The sequence below is a fragment of the Alligator mississippiensis genome, chromosome 5, assembly GCF_030867095.1.
Source record: "Alligator mississippiensis isolate rAllMis1 chromosome 5, rAllMis1, whole genome shotgun sequence".
Taxonomy (NCBI): domain Eukaryota; kingdom Metazoa; phylum Chordata; order Crocodylia; family Alligatoridae; genus Alligator; species Alligator mississippiensis.
Genome location: NC_081828.1, coordinates 179,381,364 through 179,402,951, shown reverse-complemented (window position 1 = coordinate 179,402,951; position 21,588 = coordinate 179,381,364). Strand labels below are relative to the sequence as shown.

At 42.0% G+C, this 21,588-nt stretch overlaps 1 protein-coding gene across 7 annotated transcripts in view; it reads left to right on the top strand.

Moving 5' to 3' along the window:
• Positions 1 to 21,588, top strand: part of RUNDC3B (RUN domain containing 3B) — a 103,010-nt gene that overhangs the window by 16,317 nt on the left and 65,105 nt on the right. For 5 of the 7 annotated variants that reach the window (XR_009462660.1, XM_019497757.2, XM_059729035.1 and 2 more), the window contains exons 2-4: positions 6,502 to 6,617; positions 14,026 to 14,159; positions 17,799 to 17,884. Coding sequence is in view for 6 of the 7 variants with exons in the window: in XM_019497757.2 (XP_019353302.2) it covers positions 6,502 to 6,617; positions 14,026 to 14,159; positions 17,799 to 17,884 (336 nt within the window). In the remaining variant the exon portion in view is untranslated. The other 2 variants (XM_059729038.1, XM_059729037.1) reach the window with 2 other exon arrangements.

The following is a 21,588-nucleotide window of genomic DNA, read 5'->3' as shown; positions in this document are numbered from 1 at the left end:
AAAGATAGCTGCAAACTGGCGGGAACACTTCCCTGCACACAGGTTCTCTGTGCAGCAGAACTCCTCTGTGCAACGAAGCGGTATACCCACGGGGATAATTCTTAGTGCCGAAGCGCGCACAAAAAAAATCAGACCTTTGGGTCATGACAGCTGGGAGAATCACTTGCGCATGGTTCATTTTTACCATTTGCATTATGTGCATCCTAACCATTCAAGCATGGCAACACTGATCTTGAATCGTCATGTAATACTTTGTACTCAAATTATGTTCCATAGCTTAGGGAATATCAGTCACCTCTTCAAGTATCATTCTATCTCATTATTTCTGCTTTCTTTTAAGTGTTTGGTGTTGCTTTAAATCACATGAGAATAGAGGAAACCATCCTGAACTAGATTGTTTCAGATCTTTTTAGCAATTTCTGGGCCTTTGAAAGGTGCCAAGGAATAGATTTAGCAGATTTTTCTTCTCATTTGCTTGAAGTTCTTCGTAGAACAGTCTTGTTAAAGTATTGTTTTCTTGGAATTACATATTTTTGCCTAGGATATTTTTTTAAATCCCAGAGCATTTCTGAATAGTGTGGAGAAGAAAAACCAAGGTTTACCCTTGCTACAGATTCCTAGTATTTAGTTGCTAGTCTATACAAGCAGGCAGGTGTGATGTACAAGCTGTGTTGAATGGAAAATCCAGTAAAACCTTGGTAGGTAGACAAGCATGGTTAGTCCATACATACATGCAGCATTCTTGTAGGAATCAGTCTATTAGCAGAGGTTGCTTGCTGGTATGGGAGAAGTAACTCATATATTTGCTGAGGAAAACCAGTGTAATGTGACGTGTTGCTAGAAAGAATGTCACACTCCACATCTGCTATCCTCAGGTTGCCCTAGCTTGCTGATGTTCCTGCTGTGAATTCTGAAACTCCATTTCTCACAGATTGCTAAGAAGTTGAAATGAAGAAATTTGCATGCTTTTTAGCTTTTTTTTTTTTTTTTTTTCTCTTTAGAGGAACATGGACAAAAATTTAGCGTGAGCAGTGTGATTCTCACTCCCAAGCTCTACATGGTCTAAAGCAGTGGTTCTCAACCTTTTTTGTACCAGGACCCATTTGTAAGCGTCGATGGCCAGTCCCAACCCAGTAAATAGTTTAAGTAGAAAACAGCCACCTGGTTCTGCCAGTGCCCCTCAGCCCTGACCCACAGCCCCCCAAACACCCCAGCCCTGCTGGTGCCCCTTATTCTCAACCCAATGCCCCCAGGTCCCAGCACCCCAGTGTGTGGGGCAGGGGACGTGTGGGGAATGGGGGGGCGGGGCTTGGTGCAGGGGGGGGGCAAGACTCATTGCTGCCACTGGAACCCCTGTGCCAGCCATGCCACCAGCAACACAAGGAGCAATGGACAGAGATCAGGGTTGCACTGCCCTCACTTTCTCATGCTGCCAGTCGCTCATGCACCAGGTTGCAGCTCTGCCCCTCTGCCATGGCCCAGCCTCTGCCACCACTCCCCTCAGACCACAGCTCTACCCCAGAGAGGAGGTGCAGTGGTGGGCAGTGTTGCCTGCGTCTTTCCACCCCCCAACATGTCATCTATGCCCCTGCCTCCCATCCCATAGACTTACCTGTGGGGAGTTGTGGGAACTGCTCTCCATGCTGCCTGGGTGCTACGTGCATGTATAAGCATGCACATGCACGTGGTGCCCCCTGCCCCCGATCACTTTCCTCCCACTCTCCCCTGCCCCAAGCAGCCCCTTGCTGGCTGGAACTACCACCCTGCAAGAGGCAATGCACATTTTTCTCCTTTAAAGGAGAATCCATTTTTAAAGTTTGTTGATCCATTTTTTTTAAATTTTATTTGTGACCCTTTCATATATCCTTGTGACCCACTTTTGGCTTGTGACCCACAGGTTGAGAAACGCTGTTCTCAAGCAGCCAGTTTCAGAACGGGCCTCTTAAAAATCTCTGAGATATTTGGCATAAAAGTCCCCCAGTGTGGAAACTGAGGAGGAACACAAGTGTATTATGAAATCCTCTCAACAAATCCACAAAGGGAGTGAGGATGGGTAGAAGTGATTTTTGCAGGATTATTTTACCTTAGCAACTTCTCTAACCCTCAAAGGAGCGCAGCATTAGAGGATACAGAGGTGGCCGAAAGAGACCCTGGTCCCACCATGAAAAAGGTTGCAGGTTCTATTTTGTGCCTTTCAAAGGTGTAGCATAGACTTATGCCCGAAGTTGCCTAATATCACAATAGAGGGGCATGAACTAGGAAGCAAACAAAAAAGGGGGAAACAAATTGGACTCTGTTGTGGTAGATTGAAAAGGTGTAACCCCTGAATAAGATGTAGAGTAAACTTAGAATTTTTTAGCACTTATCATTCTCTCTTTCCCTAGCACTTGAGAAGAAGTTTAAGGAATTAAACCTTCCTCTCTATAGTTCTGTACAACATGATCAGAAATGTTGTATTTAAGGATAACATGGGAGGAATCTCACTTGATAGAACTAAGTAACTGATCCTCAACATTTGTGATGTCTATTAACAGATGCCCTTGGCAGTGTTCTTTTCAAATTGAGTAACAGTTACTACCCATCTAGTAGTAATAACTTTGGCAAAAATATTACCATTAAGTCAAATAGTATGATGGGTCTATACCCTCATTTGGTTCTGAGCTGACCAGAGTTAAATTTTTTGTGAGCGCTTGTTTTTTTTTGTTTTTTTTAAATAGAGAAAGAGAAGTTGAACTAATTTGGAGAGTTCCTGAGACAGTTTTAAAAATTAACAGGAGAAATTACAAGCCTCAGGTGCTTATTGTGCGGGCCGGGAGCAGTCCGAGGCCCTTTTTTTCGTGTGGCGGGCTGTGGCCAGCAGCCCGGACACGCTGGGTCGGGGAAGGCAGGCGGCATGCTAGAATTAGGCACGGACGCTTAGTGGTTGTTTAAGATTGTTTACTTACACCATAGATGGTCGCGGTGCAGGCTGGAAAACTTCCAGGAATACTTCGCTTAAGTCCCAGTTTAAGGACTCGGACAGAGCTCTGGATTCACTCACAATTCACTCACACAAAGTTTGCTAGGCTCCGTGGAACTTGCGCGCAGGGAAGGGTACGTCGAGGGATCGTTCGGCGACGGGGAGAGGCGAGAGGGTGATCAGACCCCTGTTGCCTTCTTGATATTCACGCTGGGTCCAATAGGCTCCGCAGCGCTTAGAGATCTTCACGAGACGTGAAGTCTCCTCCTCCTGATGTTCGTGGAGTCCTCCAACTTGGGCGAAAACCACTCAAGCCTCTTATACGGCTAGCAAGCCAATCGCTAGCTGCCACGTAGGAATAATTTAGAACTGACCAATAGTGGGGCACGAATCTGAATACAAATGGCGGGAACTCCTTGCAACGTGCATCTCCTTTCTGCAGCTAAGAAATGCACCCTGCAAAGAAAGCTACGAGTGGCGGGAAATAATTTAGCAGTGCCGAAGCGCGCACAAACAAAAAATCACACCCTTGGGTTGTGATACTTATGTTGGTGTCAATTTTTTAAACTGTCATGGGGAAGAGTAAAACTTAGTTTCCTCATATTTACTCTTTGGTTTTGTGATTCTTTTTGTTTGCATTTATTTTCTTATTTATTTATGTTTATTTTTAGGGACTCTTGCATTGGTTGCTGTCCAGTCTTTATCCTGAACAGAATTATTTGTAGAAAAGATGTCTTGGTTAAAGATTCAACATATCTGTCCTTCTAATCAGTTTGTGAGACCTTAAAGCTGTTTAGTGTGAGATGCCAAGAGATCCTTCAGCAAAACTAGATTTAATATGAAAGATAGTTTAAAGCTGAGAATATTTGTGTAGGCTCCCCACCCCATATAGTTATGAAGTTGAACTAATACTATATTTACTCACACATCACATGCACCTTTCCCTACAAAATCAGACATCCAGAATTGGGGTATGTGTCTTAAGCAGGGAAGCTGATTTTGCTGGACTAAAAGCATGTAGAGGCCGTGCTGCAAATTTAGCTGCCCCTTCTCCAGGACAGCAGGCAAGCAGGGATGGAGTCCGCTTGCTGCCCTGGAGGGCAGTGGCATAGCCTCTTCATGGAAAAGCCAGCTCTAGGCCATGATGCGATGCCAGAAAAATCTCTCCCCACTGCTCCCCCTTCTACCTTCAAAAAAAACAAGGTGTGTGTTTTCAGGGGGAGGGTGCAGCATGCAAGAAAATAGGTATATTGTGCTTTTTTTGCTGAGTTTCAGTAGTTTTTCAAGGAAAAACTAGTGCCTTCTATTTTAAGTATCTTTGGGATGCTTCCAGTTTTTCTTTCCATCCTATGAGTACCATTGCTTTATCTGCTAATGAATCTGTCTTTAGTGCCATACCTTAACAATATATGCCTCTGTCAGTTTGCTCTCTCTGTTTTGTAGTTTAAGGTACAGGTGACAGCTACATTTCAAAGTGTTAATGTTAAAGATCATAATTATGATTAATATTTTGCATGGCATATGTAGTAACATATTCTGAACTATTAATATAGAATATGCATATATGTATACACACATGAATCTGGGAGCCTCATTTCCCATTTTACATTGCAGCAGGGAATTAATCATGCAAGAGGATTGGATGTACAAGTAGACAAGTGGGTAGAGTTATTGTTTTGATTTATGGCAGTTCATCATATTGTTTCTGTATTGATGAGTTTTCCAAAATTAAAATAGAAGCATCTCTTATTTGTAACATTGTAAGTGTGGGATAGCTTTGAGGAAGCTATTCATTTATGGCTGCTGTTAAAGTAATATTGTAGTGACAATCACTGATCATAGGCTTAAAAAGTAATTACGAGTGGGAAAATTCTTTCCTGTCTACTGATGGCTAGTAAAAAGATAAGGAGGGATTTAGGCACTGATATTGCTGGAGGATTATACCTTGACTATGTTTCCCCTTCAAACACTAGAAATTCTACAAGCTTGCAAAAAAAAAAAAAAAAAAGGCAGGTCATTTTCCTCAGCATGCTACAGCTGACCCAGAGTCTGGGCCTGCTGCAGCCTGGAGGCTCCCCTGCATGGGCTCTGCAGCCTGGGCACCAGTTCCGTGGCTGCAGCAATGGTGTGTGCACCTCTGGGTGCATGCCCGGGAAGGGGCCTGGGGCAGCACAACCCTGGCTCCTCCCCCACTGTCCACCCAGAGGCACATGCGCAGCTGCCACCACCATGGTGCCAGGGTCCTGAAGCATGGCACAGCTGTTTGCAGCCTTCTAGCTGCCTGCTACATCTGTCCAGAGCCTGGGCTGGCTGTGAAAGGCAACCAGGAGGTTGCAAACAGCTGCACTGGGATCCAGAGCCCTGGCACTGGCTCCCTGGTGGTAGTGGGCTCACAAGGGGCTGAGGCAGTGCAACCCTGGCCCTTCCCCTGTCGTCGTCCTGGAGGCATGCGTGCAGCCACTGCCAGCAATGAGGATCAGGACTCTAGCAGCTTTCCCATCTCTAGCATGCCAAGTCAAGGTGTGGGTAGAGGTTGGGGCGATTTTTGGCACTCCTGCCAAAAACATTGTTGACCCCTGGGTTAAATAATGCACATTGCATTAAGTGAAAACTGAAGAGCAAGCATTAGGGGAGGAATGAAGAAGAGACTGAGATCTTGTACTGGAGAGGTAGAAGAAATGAGAACAAACCCCTATAGCTTTCATACTCTTCTGTGTTTTAAAGTCTGTCCTTTCATAGTTGAGGCGGAGGAAGATGAATAGTACAGGCATAACTAAATTCTGTCAAAATTGACCAGTCATGTCTGAACATCTGTGTGATATTTTTTTTTGAGAGAAGGGCCTCATTTATTACACCTTTACTTCCAGCTTTATATTAATAACATTTTTTTGAAATGCCAGATTCCATTCTTGGGGAATGTGTCTGTCTGAGTGAAGGTTTAATAGTAAATTATTTTTTGAGATAAAATGAGAGCTTTAATGAAGATGGATGATATTCTTTTTAAGAGATGAAAAGATGGATTCCTTGTTCAGGTCTGTGATGTGTGTCAGTATCATATTCTAGGAATACTGATGCTATTCTTTTGTTTCTCACCTGTTGATTACTCCATGAAGGGAACTTTGAGAAAAGACTGGTTATTCTTTTGAAAATGCCATCTCTCTGGCTAAGATCACTAAAGGACATAATGTTGGTGTTCTTTGCTGACAGAACTTAGTCTCCATCTTCAGTAAGCAATTTTGAACTTCCCTTCAAAGTAAAGGGAGAAAAAAAGAAGAAATATGACTATCTTCTTTTTTTTTTTAATGCAGACAGGACATTTATAAAATGTCAAGTATATAATTAAAGTTGATGATTGACAATATTTTCTAGGTTACTTTTCACTGTACCAATAGGTGGCTGAGAACTATTCTGGTTACAATTTAAATATGCTGTATGGGATACGTATGTGTATATTACCCCTCTTCTATATAATATACTGTGCCCTTCAGTGTGGAGGAAGAAAACTGTCTTTAAAGTTGATAATTATCTTGTTCTTTTTTTAGGTTTTCGGTCAAGACTCTGATTGATCGTTCCTGTTTTGAGACTATTGATGATTCTTCCCCTGAATTTAATAATTTTGCAGCCATTCTGGAACAGATTCTAAGTCATCGACTGAAAGGTACATTAATAACTCTGTATTGCTTATGTTCAAGGAAGAGGAGGCACAACTGTTTCTCTAAGAAACTGAAGGTTGTGAATGACTTTGTTCTAGATGGATTTGTTTAATCTAAGTATTCAATGCACCTGGGACCGCTTTGCTGCTAAAAGAATGTGCGCTTTCTTTCTTGATTCCACTAAACTCTACCTTCTTCACCAGTGTAGCTCTTGTAGCTGATCCTGTTAAAAAGTCAATGAAAGGTGTTTATATAAGATCTTTCTACATGGGAGATCTTTTAGATGGAAGACTTTAGCAACCTTTTGGATGCCTGGTGTGAAAAAAGTAGAGGCTGTCTTGGGACTGACAACTCCTGCCTTGATGCCCTCTGGAGGCCTGCTTTCTCATGCTCTGAGCTTGTAAGACGTGTAGTTTCCTCGGATAATGAGGGATTCACAACTAGAGAAACTGTTTTTCTTTTGGTTGCTTTAAGTCCAGGAGACCTTATGCTAAATGACTTACTGAGCCTGGCCTAGATAGTCTATGGTGATGCCTTGTGGCAGAGTCTAAATTTCTGCTTCTGCTCATATTCACGGCTTGTTTCTTTTTCCTACAGATCTGTTTCATGCTTTCACTGAAAGTAAGGAGGGAGGGAGAGTGTGCCTTCAGTTAGGTTACTGGATGGGGACCTGTATATAGTTTGCTGGACTGTTTAAAGATAAAGAGTATATTTGGATGTGTGATTTGGCAATCCACTTCTTTTCACAAACTACCTTTTAATAACCATAATCTTTTCTAAAATGTTGCATGAAGAATATTGTGTGTAGGCTGACATTTGAGTAGCACAATTACTACCTGCTATCAAAGGAGGAGGAAATTGCACACAGTAGGTAGGAATATAATGTTTGTCACATTGTGACAAACTGTTGGAGTGAGTACTGGTACTTACCAACTTGACACTGCAGGGAATTTTTTTTTCTGTATTTTTCTGGGTTTGATTGTTTTTGAACAAAACCTGTCAGCCATGTCCTTTTACCTAATTCCCTATTATTGGGGCAGAAACTGTATATACACATATATTATGAAGTTATTCACTTAAAATCATTTCCTTCCCCTTTATTTTTTTGAGCTCCAAGAGGATTTTTGCTCCTTTTTATTCCCCTCTCTCTTCCTTTTTTTTAATGTATTTTAACTGGGGCTGACAAATGATTAAAAATAATTGCAATTAATTGCAAGGTTTAAAAAAAGTTGCAATTAATTGCAATTTTAATCACACAGTTAAACAATAGTCAGCACCCTCCTGCCCAACAGCTTGGAGCCCAGGCACCCTGCGGCTCCTCCCCAACGCAACCAACAGTGCACAGCCCCAGCCCCAACCCTGGTCCTACCCTGTGCTCGCTCCTGACTTGCCCTGGCCAAAGCAGACCAGCTGGAACCTGTGAGAACAGCCCCAACCCTGGCCTGCCCCACGCCTGCTCCAAACTCACCTGCCCATGCTGAGCAGCAGCAGCCAGGCAGAAGCTGCTGCTGAGTGGAGAAAAAGCTGCCCTTTTCCCTCACCACTGCCTGGTCCTTCTTGCTGCAGCTGCCCAGAGCCTGTGCTGGGGCTGCCCTATAGCTCCTCTGCACCGCCACTGCTGCCCTGCTGGGTGGCCTGGAGGTGGCAGTGACATCAGCAGAGAGGAGCCACAGGGCAGCCCGGGCATAGGCTCTGGGCGGCTGCAGGAAGAAAGGCCTGGCAGTGGTGAGGGAGAGGGGTGACATCTCCCCTCCCCCCACCCCTGTGCCAAGTAGCAGTTTCTGTCCAGCTGCTGCTGCCTCTCAGCATGGGCAGGTGAGTCTGGAGCAGGCATGGGGCAAGCTGGGATCGAGGATGTGCGCAAAGGTTCCGACTGGCCCAGAGCTGGTTCATTCGGGTCAAAACGATGTGCCTGATTAACGTGATTAAAATATTAATGTGTTAATTTGGAGGGAGGGGGGTTGTGTTAATTGTGTAAGTTAACTGTGATTAACCTACAGGCCTAATTTTAACCAGTGTGAAAGGTAGAGAGATCTAGCAATGTTTAATGTGGAGAAAAAGTGATTAAAGGGGAGACATTTTAGCAGTCTTCAAATATTTGAAAGGCTATGTAAATTGCCTCCAGTTTCTTAAAGGTGCTGTGCCTCTTAAAGTAGGAGAATAACTGTTTTCCCTTGCTGCAGAGGGTGACTCATGAATCAGTGGCTTTAAATAACCATAAAGCAGATTTAGATTATAGAGCAAGGGAAAAAAATCCTTGCTGTTAGAAACTAAGGAAGTGAATAAACTGCCTAGGGAAGTTACTTTCACTAGTGGTTTTCTACCAGACACTGGATAAGCACTGGACAGAAGATATAGGAATAGCATTCCTGCAGTTGTGCAGTGGGTTGGACCAGATAACCATTGAGGTCCCTTCCAGCATTATGGTTCTGAATGAACAGCAAGAGCTACCACAAATTTTCCAAAACATCATAATGTCATAAAAGGCAACAACATGTACTGCATATTCTGTACTGCAGAATGGAAAATTCTAACAGCACTAACGTGTTTAGAGTGTATCCAAGGGAGTTAAGTCGCTGTATATTTTTTTTTTTTTTCAAGAAAGGTAAGATAAATCCAGTTGCGAGATGATAAATGTATCATAACTCAGATCTTAGGAGGCAATGCATTATGCAACACACAGCTTGATGAAAGAGTATACTCTAGTGGAAATGAATGACACGCATTAAATGCCATATCTTTTTTTGTGTGGGTGGGAGTGCACTAAAAGCAAGTTAGTGATTAGAGTGGGTGTTATAGCTGTTTCAAGGCAGGCAGAAGGTAGGTGGTGTTGAATAAATCAATTAATTGAGTCAAAGGTGTTGGCACAAGAGAGTGACTCATTAAGCAGTTAAACAAGGTTTGGGGTTTGAATATAGAGGTGTTTACCTGCTTCACCTCGTGGCAAGCAGTCGCTCCTAAAATCTGTTTAACCTTTTGCTGTAACATGTAGAAAAATAAATAATAAAACACCATTCAGCCATATTAAATGTAAAGTATTAGGTGAGCTTTTTCAGTTAACAATATTACTTACTTCCTTTTTCTCTAGAGAATTGTTATAAGAAAATTCCTGTTTAGATAGGATTAGGAGAATAAAAGGACATGGATTGGAACTGGGTGGAGTTTCCGGTGCTATTGCTGTTGTTAAAATCCAGTCCTGCTTACCAAGCGAGCAAGAGGGGCTTTAATGATCTTGGAGCACTCTGATTAGTAGTCTCAGCAGCCAATCACAATGCTTACTGAAAAAACCAATCGGAGTGCTCCACACACAAACAAATAGCCAGACCTAGGGGGGTGGGGGAGGGAAGGGTGGCAGTGTGGGGCTGGCTGCATGCAAGTTTCCCCTCCTGCTCCTGGGAGGCACCAGCGGTGCGGGCTGGTGGCACGCAGCACTCCATCCCCCCCCCCCCCCCAATTATTCTCAATGGGCAATTTGCTAGTTTTATTTAAATGATTGAGGCACTGGTAGGCTTCCAAATTGCTTTAAAATTGTAAACATGTCAATGAAACATTGTGTTCAACTGATACTTACCTATATTGTGGCACTTCATTGTAATTGCAGAAAAATGCGGATCTTGGGGTTTATAACCAGAGAATTGGAGGGGGGGGGGACGCAGAGGGGGCCTTGTGGCGGTTAATCAAAGTATTTACAATTTTTAAACAGAAAACCAGGAACCCTGGTGCTCAGGACCGTGATCATTTTTAGAATGAAGATAAGTTTTTAGATTGTAGGAAAAAAATGGATTTGAAAGGTTCTGCAGAATTTGCTGACAGAATATTTGTTCTTATTGTCCCCCTCCAACTGCCTGACAAGTTCAGTGGATATATTACCGAGAGACTAGGAGAATTTTGGTTTCCATGTTCGAGATCAGAAAGCCTTGGAGTCTAAAGCACAATTCCTGGAGGGGTGGTTGAGAATTGTGATCTCTGAAGTCAAGAACTTGGAAGAAAGATGAATCTGTCTAAACAGTGGCAGTTCATTTTGTTTGGAGGGTTAAAGGTATCAGCAGAAAAAGTAGACATTTTGTATGTGTTAGTGTTATTTTTATAAATGCGTTTTTTCTTATGTTATGCTTTGTTTTTTACTGTTACGATTTAAATAGTACTTTGCTAAGAGTTCCTATATTTTTATTTAATTAAATGATTTAGAAGTTGCTAAAGCTGAAAAGGGCTCAAGGGTGCAGAGGAACAGGAGGGGTACAGAGGTGGCAGCAGCTGTGGCTCTGGCCCTGACCCAGGATTAGAGGTGGAACCAGAGCTGCAATAGCTGCCTGCCTCCCACTATGCCTCATACATGAATCCAAGATGAGGAGCTCTTTTCCCTATGGTAAATGCGGGGAGGGGATTCATCTTGGAATCGATTAAATATGGCATATATTCTTAAACACAGTAGGTTCATGTTGACAGAATGTTCAATTTTGTATTCCATATGTCATATGACAGAAATCTAGAAATAGTCTAAACTGTCATCTACTTCTAGCAAACATTTTAAAAAAGGTGTTATTTCTGCCCCAGATTTTCAAAGTGGTATATTTAGTAGGGCAGTTCATTCTAATTTGAATCATAACCTAAATTCAACAAGAGCAGGTGAAATTATTAGAGCCCAACATTTAGTTATTCCAGTATTTACACACCAACAGGTCTGGTTAAGCTCAGAAGTGCATTCCAGTGCCACACTCAGTCAGAAGTGAAACAATGCCATGAAAATATTGTGGTGTGCTACCTCCTATGCTGAGGAGCAAAGATCATTTTGTACCTTCAGTGGATGGATGGCTAAGTGAAACAGTGACAATCACTAAAATAAAAAAAGGGAGTACAAATTACTTTGATATTTCAGAAGACATTTGCGTGGCACTTTGCTAAACCTTCCAGTATGTCTTGGTAGGCATACCAGACCATGCAGAAAAGTGAGGCAATCCAGTTATCTAAAATTAATCAGTTTTATTATTCCCCTATTCATAGACTGCTCAGAATTGATGCCATGATTCATTATGAATCCTGTGAAATAAGCAACCATTTTCTTTAATCTTGTTCAGACATCAATAATGTCCCCGAATCCACACCTATATGCTCTTGTGAAAGAACGGGCAATAGTCCTGGCCAAAACTGTAGAAGAAAAATCACCCAGTTGCTATCTCGATATGACAGAAGAGCAATGGAAAACCAGTTTGGATCAAAAGAAGTCTCTTAAGTGAGTTAAACCTCAAAAAAGAGCCTTCAAAAAGTGGAAACTTGGTTATAATACTAGGGAGGGGTATAAATAAAGTATGGGAGTATAGGGAAAAAGTTAGGTAGAGCAAGGAACAATTTCATATGGAACTGGCAATGGACATAGGCAATAAAAAGGGATTCTGTAAGTATGTCAGAAGTATGAGGGGGACCTGAGAAACAATATGTCCTTTACAGAATGCAGAATCTAATTAGGGATATTGCAGAGAGAACTGAAATATTGAATGCCATTTTTTTTTACTTCACTTTTCACAAATAAGGTCAGCTACCAGACGATGTGTGCAATTGACAGCAATGATAGGAAAGGAAACAGTCAACCTAGAGTAGAAGAACAAGTTAGGGCTTGCTTGAAGAAGGTGGACGCTTTGAAATGAGAAGGGCTGTATGGGATGCACCTTAGGGTACTAAAGGATTCAATGAGGTAATATTGGAGCCATTGGCTATTCTTCATGACAACTAGCAGAGGTCAAGTGAGTTTCTGGATGATTGGAAAAGGGCAAATATAGTGCCCTTCTTTAAGAAAGAGATGAAGGAGGAGACGAGGCATTATACACCAGTCAGAACTCAATACCTAGAAAGATCATAGACCAGGTCCTGAACAAATCCATTGTGAACCACGTAGAGGAAAACAAGATTATCGGGAACAGCCAACATGGATTTGCAAAGAAAAAAATCATACCTTAGCAAGCTGATTTCTTTCTATGATAAGATGATAGGCTCTGTAGATGGAAAGGGAACATTGGATGTGACAGGCCTTAACACAGTCTCCTATGACATTCTCATTAACAGGCTAAAGAAGTACGGACTAGACAAAATTAAGGTAAATAAATGACTGATTGGGTCATTGTGTTAAGTGAATAGTTATCAATGGCTAGTTGGATGGAGGTCTCTGCTGGAGTTCCCCAGGGATGTGTTTAATGTCTTTAGTAATGATTTGGGATTGAGTACACACATAACAAATTTGAGAATGACACTAATTTGGGTAGAGTTGGAAACCTCTGGAGGGTAGGGCTGGGATCTAGAATGATCTGGATAAATTGGACAGCGCTCGTGAGGATTTACTTGGAGTACTGTGTCCGGTTTTGGGCTGCACACTTCAAGGATATGGATAAATGGGTAAGAGTCCAACACAGAGCCACAAAAATGATTAGAAGTATAGGAAGCATGACTTATGAGGAAAGGCTGAAAAGCTAGGGTTTTTTAGTTTGGAAAAGAGAAGACTGAGGGGGGATTTGATAAGTCTTCAAATACCCGAAGGACAGTTTATAGAGTGGATAAAGATTGGCTTTTCTTTGCAGCTGTAGGGCACAGGACTAGGAGCAATGGCCTCAAGCTGAGGTAGAAGAAATTTAGGTTGGGAATTAGGAAGAACTTTCTGACTCTGAGGGTGGTCAAGCATTTGGAACAGAATACTTACGGAAGCTCCATCACTAGAAATTTTCAAGAGCATGTTGGAGAGATACTTGATTAAGATAGTTTAGTCGGGGTGATCTTGCCACGAGCAGGGAGCTCACCTAGATAGTCTGTAAGGTTCCTTTCAGCCCTACCTTTTCCTATGATCCTATGAAGTCTGTTCTTGGGTGGGTGTATATCCATATATAATATAAAAAAGATTTAATAAGAAAATGCATCGTTCCACATCACCAATTTCTTTTCCATTGGAAATCAACCTGCAAGGCCCCAAGCTCTAATACTGTTTGGTCTGGAGGCATTTCTACTGTAGCATGAACTGGCATAAGTTTTCATGTTTTAAAAATCACTCCTTGTTGTATGTGTTCTCTTTCTGGTTTTGATTCCTCTCGCTAGTCACGTACGTGGCGTTATCTGCCCATAGTCCACAAAGAGCTGGGAGCTTCTGTGAGTTTGTGCAGTTCTTACTTTACTTGGGGCTCTTGACTTCAATTATTTAGTTCTCTGTGCTATTGCAAGACACCTTTTTTAACATTATACATTTTTATCTATACTGTGGTTTCAAAATAGGCTACACTGTATTAGTACAGGTCACTTTTTATCATAATGCATTATATAGTTCCTTGGGTGTCAGTGCAGTAGTGTAGATAAAACTTAGGATGTGTTCAAAATGTTTTCTGATTGTTTTCATTACATCTAGCAATTCATATTTTGCCTGTTATTTTGTGTATTAAGGGCATATCACCTGGTTTGGCTATGAAAGCCCTCGTAGCTTCTGGGACTATATTCGAGTTGCATGCCGTAAGGTATCACACAATTGCATCTGCAGCATTGAGAACATGGAGAATGTCAGTTCTTCTAGAGCCAAGGTAAGAAACAATATATTCAACATTTTTCTATATTACAATATTTACTGGATGTATGGTATGGGGTTTTATTTGATATTCCAGAAGATATTAATAGGTTTATCCTGTAAAATTCTTTACAACTTTTAAAATGACTATATATTTAAGAAGTATTGCCAGGCTTATAAAACATCTCTATGTAAATATCACAAATAAAATGGTACAACAGTGAGCTTATTTCTTTGCTTAAAAAATGAAGTATGATAATCCTCAAATCTCTCTATTGAACAGGGTTTTATGCTGTTACAGGATGATCCTCTTTATACTATCTAGCACACATGATTTTATTAAATGGAGTGAAATCATGCCTGCTGTGATTAATATTAATATTAAAATGGGATATTTGTGCTGTTTTATGTTCAGACTAATATACTTTGAGTAAATGATAACCAAATATCTACTGTCTCTTTAGTGGATATATAATTTATTCGTTAACAACTGCCCATATGTTTTTTGGAACCATTCCTTGTGTTTTGGACCACGTCTGTGTCTGGCTTTCCGTTCATCAACAGTAATTTTTAGCAAGTGCAAAAGCAAATGTGTGATGCATTTCTTTGATCATTTCTGCCATGAAATCTTGAGTTGCCAAAGGATCATTAAGTAATACATGTCCAGCATTTTATAAAACCTGGTTATCAATGCCATCCTAGTAATATATGTTTGCACTTGTCCATTATATTTTCTATAAATTCTCACCATATTTTCACCAATATGTATTGCTGTTCAGTATATATGTGTTTTTAAGCTGACTGGTGTAAAGTAACATATCCTCCGTTCATTGTGCTACAGACAGTTGTAAGCCCTCTTTTCCAAGAATTCCTCTACAACGAACACTTCAGGAAACTGTATGCAAAAATAGATATGAACTACTGTTATATTGGTTGTTTCCTAAATAACCAGAAGTCATTGTTTCTATCCAAGTTTAGCTTTCTCTGTAAAACTGATTTTCTGGAAAAGAGAAAAAATATTATATCTGATTTTGAAGGAGTAATCCAATGGGCAAGTGAGCTAAGTAAAGTTTAGATTTGATTGTTAAATAAACTGGAAAATCTTCTTGGAATAGCTTGCCAAATGCTTGCATTTCTCAACTTTTCTGGTCTTGAAAATGCACTGCTTTTTTATTTTAATCAAAATAGTTTTCGCAGTGGTTGTCACATGTGGAAGAAAAAAACCCCTGTTCTATCCTAAAGCTTTGCAATAACCTTTCATAAATAGAGTGATTTTTTTTTTTTTTTTTTTTGAGAGCATGACTTATCAGTTCATGATAACCTAGCATATTTACAGCATAACCGTATTTCTTATTTAGTAAAGAGTTGCTGCTTGCACCACATTAAAATACCCCTCAAACCACTGTTGATTTGAAATGGCTGTTTTGATGGGGCTTATAATGTTTGGAACAGCTAGTGTACTGTGTTAAATGAGTCTTTGCAATTTAACTATACTGAGTCCTGATCAATATTATTCTGTATAAGTTCTCTTCTGAATTTTGTATAAAAACATTTTCTGTGTTTTTAAATGGTGGAGTTTTTATCTCTGGGTATGGACAAACATACATTTGAAGTACTCCAAATCCTGATCCAATTAGCAGCCTTCAAATTTGGAGTGCTTCAGCTCCATGCAGCTCCTGAGCCTCTGGAATGCATCAAAATGGCTATGAAGACATACAGGAGCAGTGTCATCCACCCCCCTGACTGGAGCCTTTCATGCCTCTGAAGGTACCCAAAGACAGCTCAGCACATGAGAGCAAGCATCCTCACTGGTTCTCTGCCTCACTCTTCTCTTCTTCCTTCTCTTCCTCCCGCCCCTCCTTTCCCCCCCCCCTCCCCCCAGTGTAGTAGTTTGACATTTTAAACTGCACAACTTCTCTAGGTTGTTTGAGATGAAGATGAATCAGAATTTTATAGAATATGTTGCTTATGTATACATAAATATTTTCTGGAGGATTGACTTCTCGAAGTCTGGAAAACTTATTGCTAGCGTTTGAAGCATGGCATAATGTATCTTAAAGCTAAGTGTTTTCTGCATTCTTGGATTTCCTTAGATGTTTATTTAAGGGGAATGTTTGGATTGGATAAAAATATAGCCTTTATGCTAATGACAGCTTTTTGATATGGCAAATTTTTTACTCCTGTGATTTTTAAATTATTTATGCCTTATTTATGCAAAAGGATCCTGGGATATCGTGAAAAATAAAAATGACAATTCACACTCCTGGCTAGTTTTCCTGTTTAATTTAGATGAGGGACATTTAACTTGCATGGCTCCTTTTTTGGCTGGCATAAAAAACAGACACTTAAGTGACTAATGGCAAATGTTTGGAATCTCGTCCAATATGAACAAAGTTCCTCTGTATTCCATCAATATATTTCTCTACATCAAATGACAACAGAAATGTGTCTTTCTCTTGACTTGATATTTTATTATCCTTAATGAATGCAGTTCATATAAATTGAGATAATGGACTATAATCTGATCTAGCATTTTTGCTGGAAATTTTGTCATGGGGGAAAGAGCTGCATATACTTTTTAATTTTTAGTAAGAAGACGATTTGCCATGTTAAATTAGGGATAGTTTTGCTGGACGTTGGAAGTCATGATGGTCTGCTTAAATAATGTAACATTATGATTACTGTAAATACACTGTTTGAAATACGGTGTCTTTTGAATTATGACTCTCTCCATTAAACATGCAGTGTTTAAGTTAGTTTGCTTAACTATAAAAAGCATGTCCAAATGCCCAGCAGTCGGTCAAAGTTCTTTAGCACATTTATTCTAAAGTAAGGACTTACTGTGCACAAATTTTTCAACTCTTTCTAGAGGTGTATGAAATCGGAGATTGTTGACAACTGTAATGATTCCCATACTACTTCCAACTTACTTTGCCACAGTATTAAGAATCTTGATGTGTGATCTAAACTGTGCACTTTCTAATTCATTAATGCGGGTTAGAGGCATGTGTTTGATATATACTTGGCTGGTAGCAGTGAATTATGAATGTAATTTTTAATTAGAAAATGTATGGGCTGCATTTCTAGCTGTTTATGAAAAATAAAAATTATTAACAGTTTTATACATGGGCAGACCCATATTATATTTTAAATATAGGTAAAAATACCAATATATCAACAAGCTGAGGTGAAATATAATAGTGTTGGAAAGGTGCGCTACAATATGTGGAGAGTCTTCAGAATTTTCAAATCTGCACTGTCAGATTTAAACACTTCTGTGACATACACTATATATAAATATTAAGAGTAGAAAATATGTTTGTGTTGTCTTACAAGAGCATTCAACTAAGAACCTTTAGCCTAAGTAATACGTAGGCCCCTCTCTTCCTCTGTATGCCTGCATCTACAGGCATATCGCATGTAAAAGTAAAGATTCTTGATTCACAGTTCTCATTTTAATGCCCCTGTAAAATGACACAAACACGTTCTCTACTTTTTTCCCTCCTTATCCCTCTAGTAGGCAATACATTTATATCTTTAATGGCTTTTCTCCTCCAGCTGTATGGGTCTCCTTTCCAGAAATACAAATGAAAACTGAAAAGTGCTTCATTTTACTTAGTTTAAGATTTTTAATGTTATTTGTTCCTCCTCTTAGGGCAGAGCCTGGATCAGAGTAGCGCTTATGGAAAAACATTTGTCTGAATACATTTCTACAGCTCTGAGAGACTTCAAAACAACCAGGTGTTCTAATGTTTAACTTTTTTTTTAATGTTAAAATGTTGCTTCAGCAAGGGATTTGGGTCTGGGAGTGAACTTGCCATTTAATAAAAAATTATAAGCAATAAATAGTTCTGTGCTTGTATACTAATCTAGAGACTGATATTTGTTTGTTAGCATTTGCCATAATTGGAAACTTCTGTGTCCCTCTCTGATTTATAAAAGCTGTTGAAGCTTTGTTGGAAGTTGTGTAATTTACATTTTTGAAGAGAGAAATTGTTTCAACTTCCAGGGATGCTTATACTAGTCCCACTGCTGCAGGTTCGCTAGTGAATAAAAGAAATCAGATAGCCTTTATTGCCTGATGGTTGGTCAGACAGTGCATCTTTATACATGCATTCTTCATCATAGACTGGTGTATGTATAAACATAGCTGGATATTATTCCTTCCTATTGGGTATCAGTGCATTACCATTCTAATCTGCTCTTTTGTTCCCTTAACTATCTTATCAACTGTCAAGTTATTTGGGAAGCTGCACCTTGATTAAGGCAATGCTGAATAGAGGGAATTTACAATCAATTTTTAACAACTTGACTTTGATACCTCTCAGTCCTTCGAGGGTTTTCATCAGGTTCCCTGTTACATTTCCAAGGAGGGTCTGACAATCGGAGGAGATACTGCACTACCTCTGAAAAACTAGTTCTGGTAACACAGGATATAATTTATGCTTCCAGCTCCTGGGAACCCAGAGCAGGCATTTCCTTTCTTGTTATATGGTGTCACAGGGCACCCCGGTGCCCTGCTCCTAGAGAGGAGAAACTGCCAGGGAGCGAGTGTGTGTGCCCTGGCCTGACATAACGAGCCCAGCTGAGGGTTGCCCGGGTAATGAGCACAGCTGCGGGTTGCTGGAACAACTAAGGGGAGCCAGCTGGCCAGAAGGGGGCAGGGCCTGGCCCTTATAAAGCCCAGGGCCGAAGCCAGGCTAGCAGTTCTCTGCCAGCAGCTGGGGAGGCAGGAGCTCTGGGAGTGAGGATGTGGAAAGGAGCCTAGTAGCAAGTACCATTGTCATATGGAGCAATGTTGTCATGGCCATAGGGCTTCAGGTTTGACTTACAGCCAGATGGCTTGAGCTTGCGTTTGGGTTACAGTCTAGGGGCTTGTGGTTTTGCTTTGACGTTGTGATATTACACCCTGAGGTTTGGGTGAGGCTGTAGGGGTTGGAGGAGGCCTCATAAGAGGGTGTAGTGTCCTCATAGGGACCCCAGAGAGTGTGGGGTGCCCCAGTGCCAGTGAGGGCGCGGTCTAGCGCCAGGAGGGCGCATCATTCTTACAGTGCCAGTGAAGGCGCAGCTTGCACGCCAGTGCAGGAGCAGCTGGTGGCAAGGAGCATGGCCAGTGGGTCGTGGGCGCAACCAGTAGGTTGCAGATGGGGGACATAGACCCCAGATTGCATGCGGGGTACATAGACCCCAGCCCCAGAGCGAGGGGCGATTTCATTGAGAAGCCCAGGGTGGGCACGGCGAGCCCCAAAGAGGGGGAGCGCTACATTGTATTCTTGAGCAGCCCTAGAGAGGGGCGATACGGAGCAGCCCTAGAGAGGCGCGATACGGAGCAGCCCTAGAGAGAGGCATAGCGAGCCCGGCCGCAAGCTAGTGCGGCAACACCCCTCAGACTGGGGCAGGGCGCTGCAGTTGCCCCTGAGAAGACAGGGAGTAGCAGCGCGGTGAGCCAGGGTCAGAGAGGGCACCCGTGCGGTTGGCCCATAGGACCGGAGGCCCGCTAGAGAGTCCCTGAGCGGGACCATACCGTCAGGGAAGGCCCAGAGTGGGCTAGACGAGAGTCCCAGTAAGAGGCTGGGTACTAGAGAAAGCCCAGAGTGGGCTAGATCATAGAGGAGGCCCGGGAAGCAGGCGTGCAGACATACCAACGTCTATTACATCTGCGAGGCTTGGGGCGTGGTATTAGGGGCTGGTAGGAGCCACGCATAGCCCATAAGGCTAGGGTGTCCGGGGAACACCCACCATATCGGGAGACCCCCAGGGGGTCCGGAAGAACCGTGGGGACAGAGGTCCCAAGTAGCCATGCCCAGGGAGTCATAGGCAGCCTCCCAATCATATTCCAGCAAGACGTGGCAGGCGAGAATAAGAGGGTGCCTTGGGCCGGCCTGACACGGAACGAGGGACCTCAAGGAGATCACGGCCCTCCGCGAGGCCCCACCGTGACGTATGGTCCACAAACATAGCAGCCCCAGATGCTCCATTGTCTCTGGCATTGGTACCATCATAGAGGGAGTATCTGGCTACAGTGATTGTACCCTATTCCCATATGTCACTAGAGCAGGGGCTATTTGAAGGACACCACTGATTTTTTTTTTTTTTAATTTTTTTTCAAGAAACAAGATTGCATTGACAAGCTTCTAGTAAACATCCTATTAGCCACCATGAATGTCACTCCTCTATACCATCATACCATACTTCCTTCCCCCCCCCCCGACCTTGAAGTCCACTTCTGTCCTTGAAGTCCACTTGTTTTTTCTAGTATACCTAAGGGACACTTGTGTGGACATATGAGAAGGAATCTCTAGACAGATTCCACCAGGACTTTAACAACTTTCACCCCTCCATTAAACTGACTCTGGAATACTCCACCCAACATATTCATGTCTTGGACACCTTTGTGAAACTTTGCACTCACCACATGACCACCACATTGTATTGTAAATTAACCAACTTCTACAGCTACTTCCATGTTACCACATATCTAAGCACAGCGCTAGATCCAGCATCTACACAGTCGCATTCTTCATTACAACCAGATTTGCGCTGATCTTACTGACCAGGATGCACACACTTAGGAATGTGAACAGGGATTTCTACACTTCCAATCCACAAATCATAGCACTTGAATCGAGAGGCAGACTCAGCCCTCACCCTGATCTGTTACAATACCAACCCTGTCACAAAAAGAACAAAATCTCTTCAGCTTGAACACCTTGGACACATTTATTAATGACATGCAGCCTCTCAAGGAAAATGATGATCATCTCAAGATAGCCGTGGGGATGAGCCTGTTCTGGTTTATAGGCAGTCCCCCAATTTCAAACAGTCTCTCTCCAGCATCAGATTGCTGAACTCCAGTTTTTACTAAGGCATCAGGTCTTGTTCCAGACCCCAATGCCAGCTGTGCCCCCTCATCAACAGAGACCACAGTCACCTAGACTGCAAAAATATCCAGCACACCTACTGGCTGGGAAGTGAGCCTCTCAGCAGCACAGAAGCAGAAAGGGATCTCGGAGTCATAGTGGACTCCAAGATGAACATGAGTCATCAGTGTGACACAATCATAAGCAAAGCTAATTGCACTTTATCATGCTTCACTAGATGCATAACTAATAGATCCAAGGAAGTGATACTTCCCTTCTATGCGGCATTGGTCAGACTGCAGTTGGAGTACTGCGTCCAGTTTTGGGCACCGTACTTCAAGAAGGATGTTGATAGACTCAAGACAGTCCAGAGAAGGGCCACTCATGGTTAGGGGCTTACAGGACAAGCCCTATGAGGAGAGACTGAGGGACCTGGACTTCTTCAGCCTCCGTAAGATGGAGGGGGATGCAGCAAGGGATCAGAGATGCTCTGTTCACCAGGCCGCCTCTTGGGGTAACAAGGAACAATGGTCACAAATTGACAGAGAGCAGATTTAGGCTAGGTATCAGGAAAAACTTCTTCAC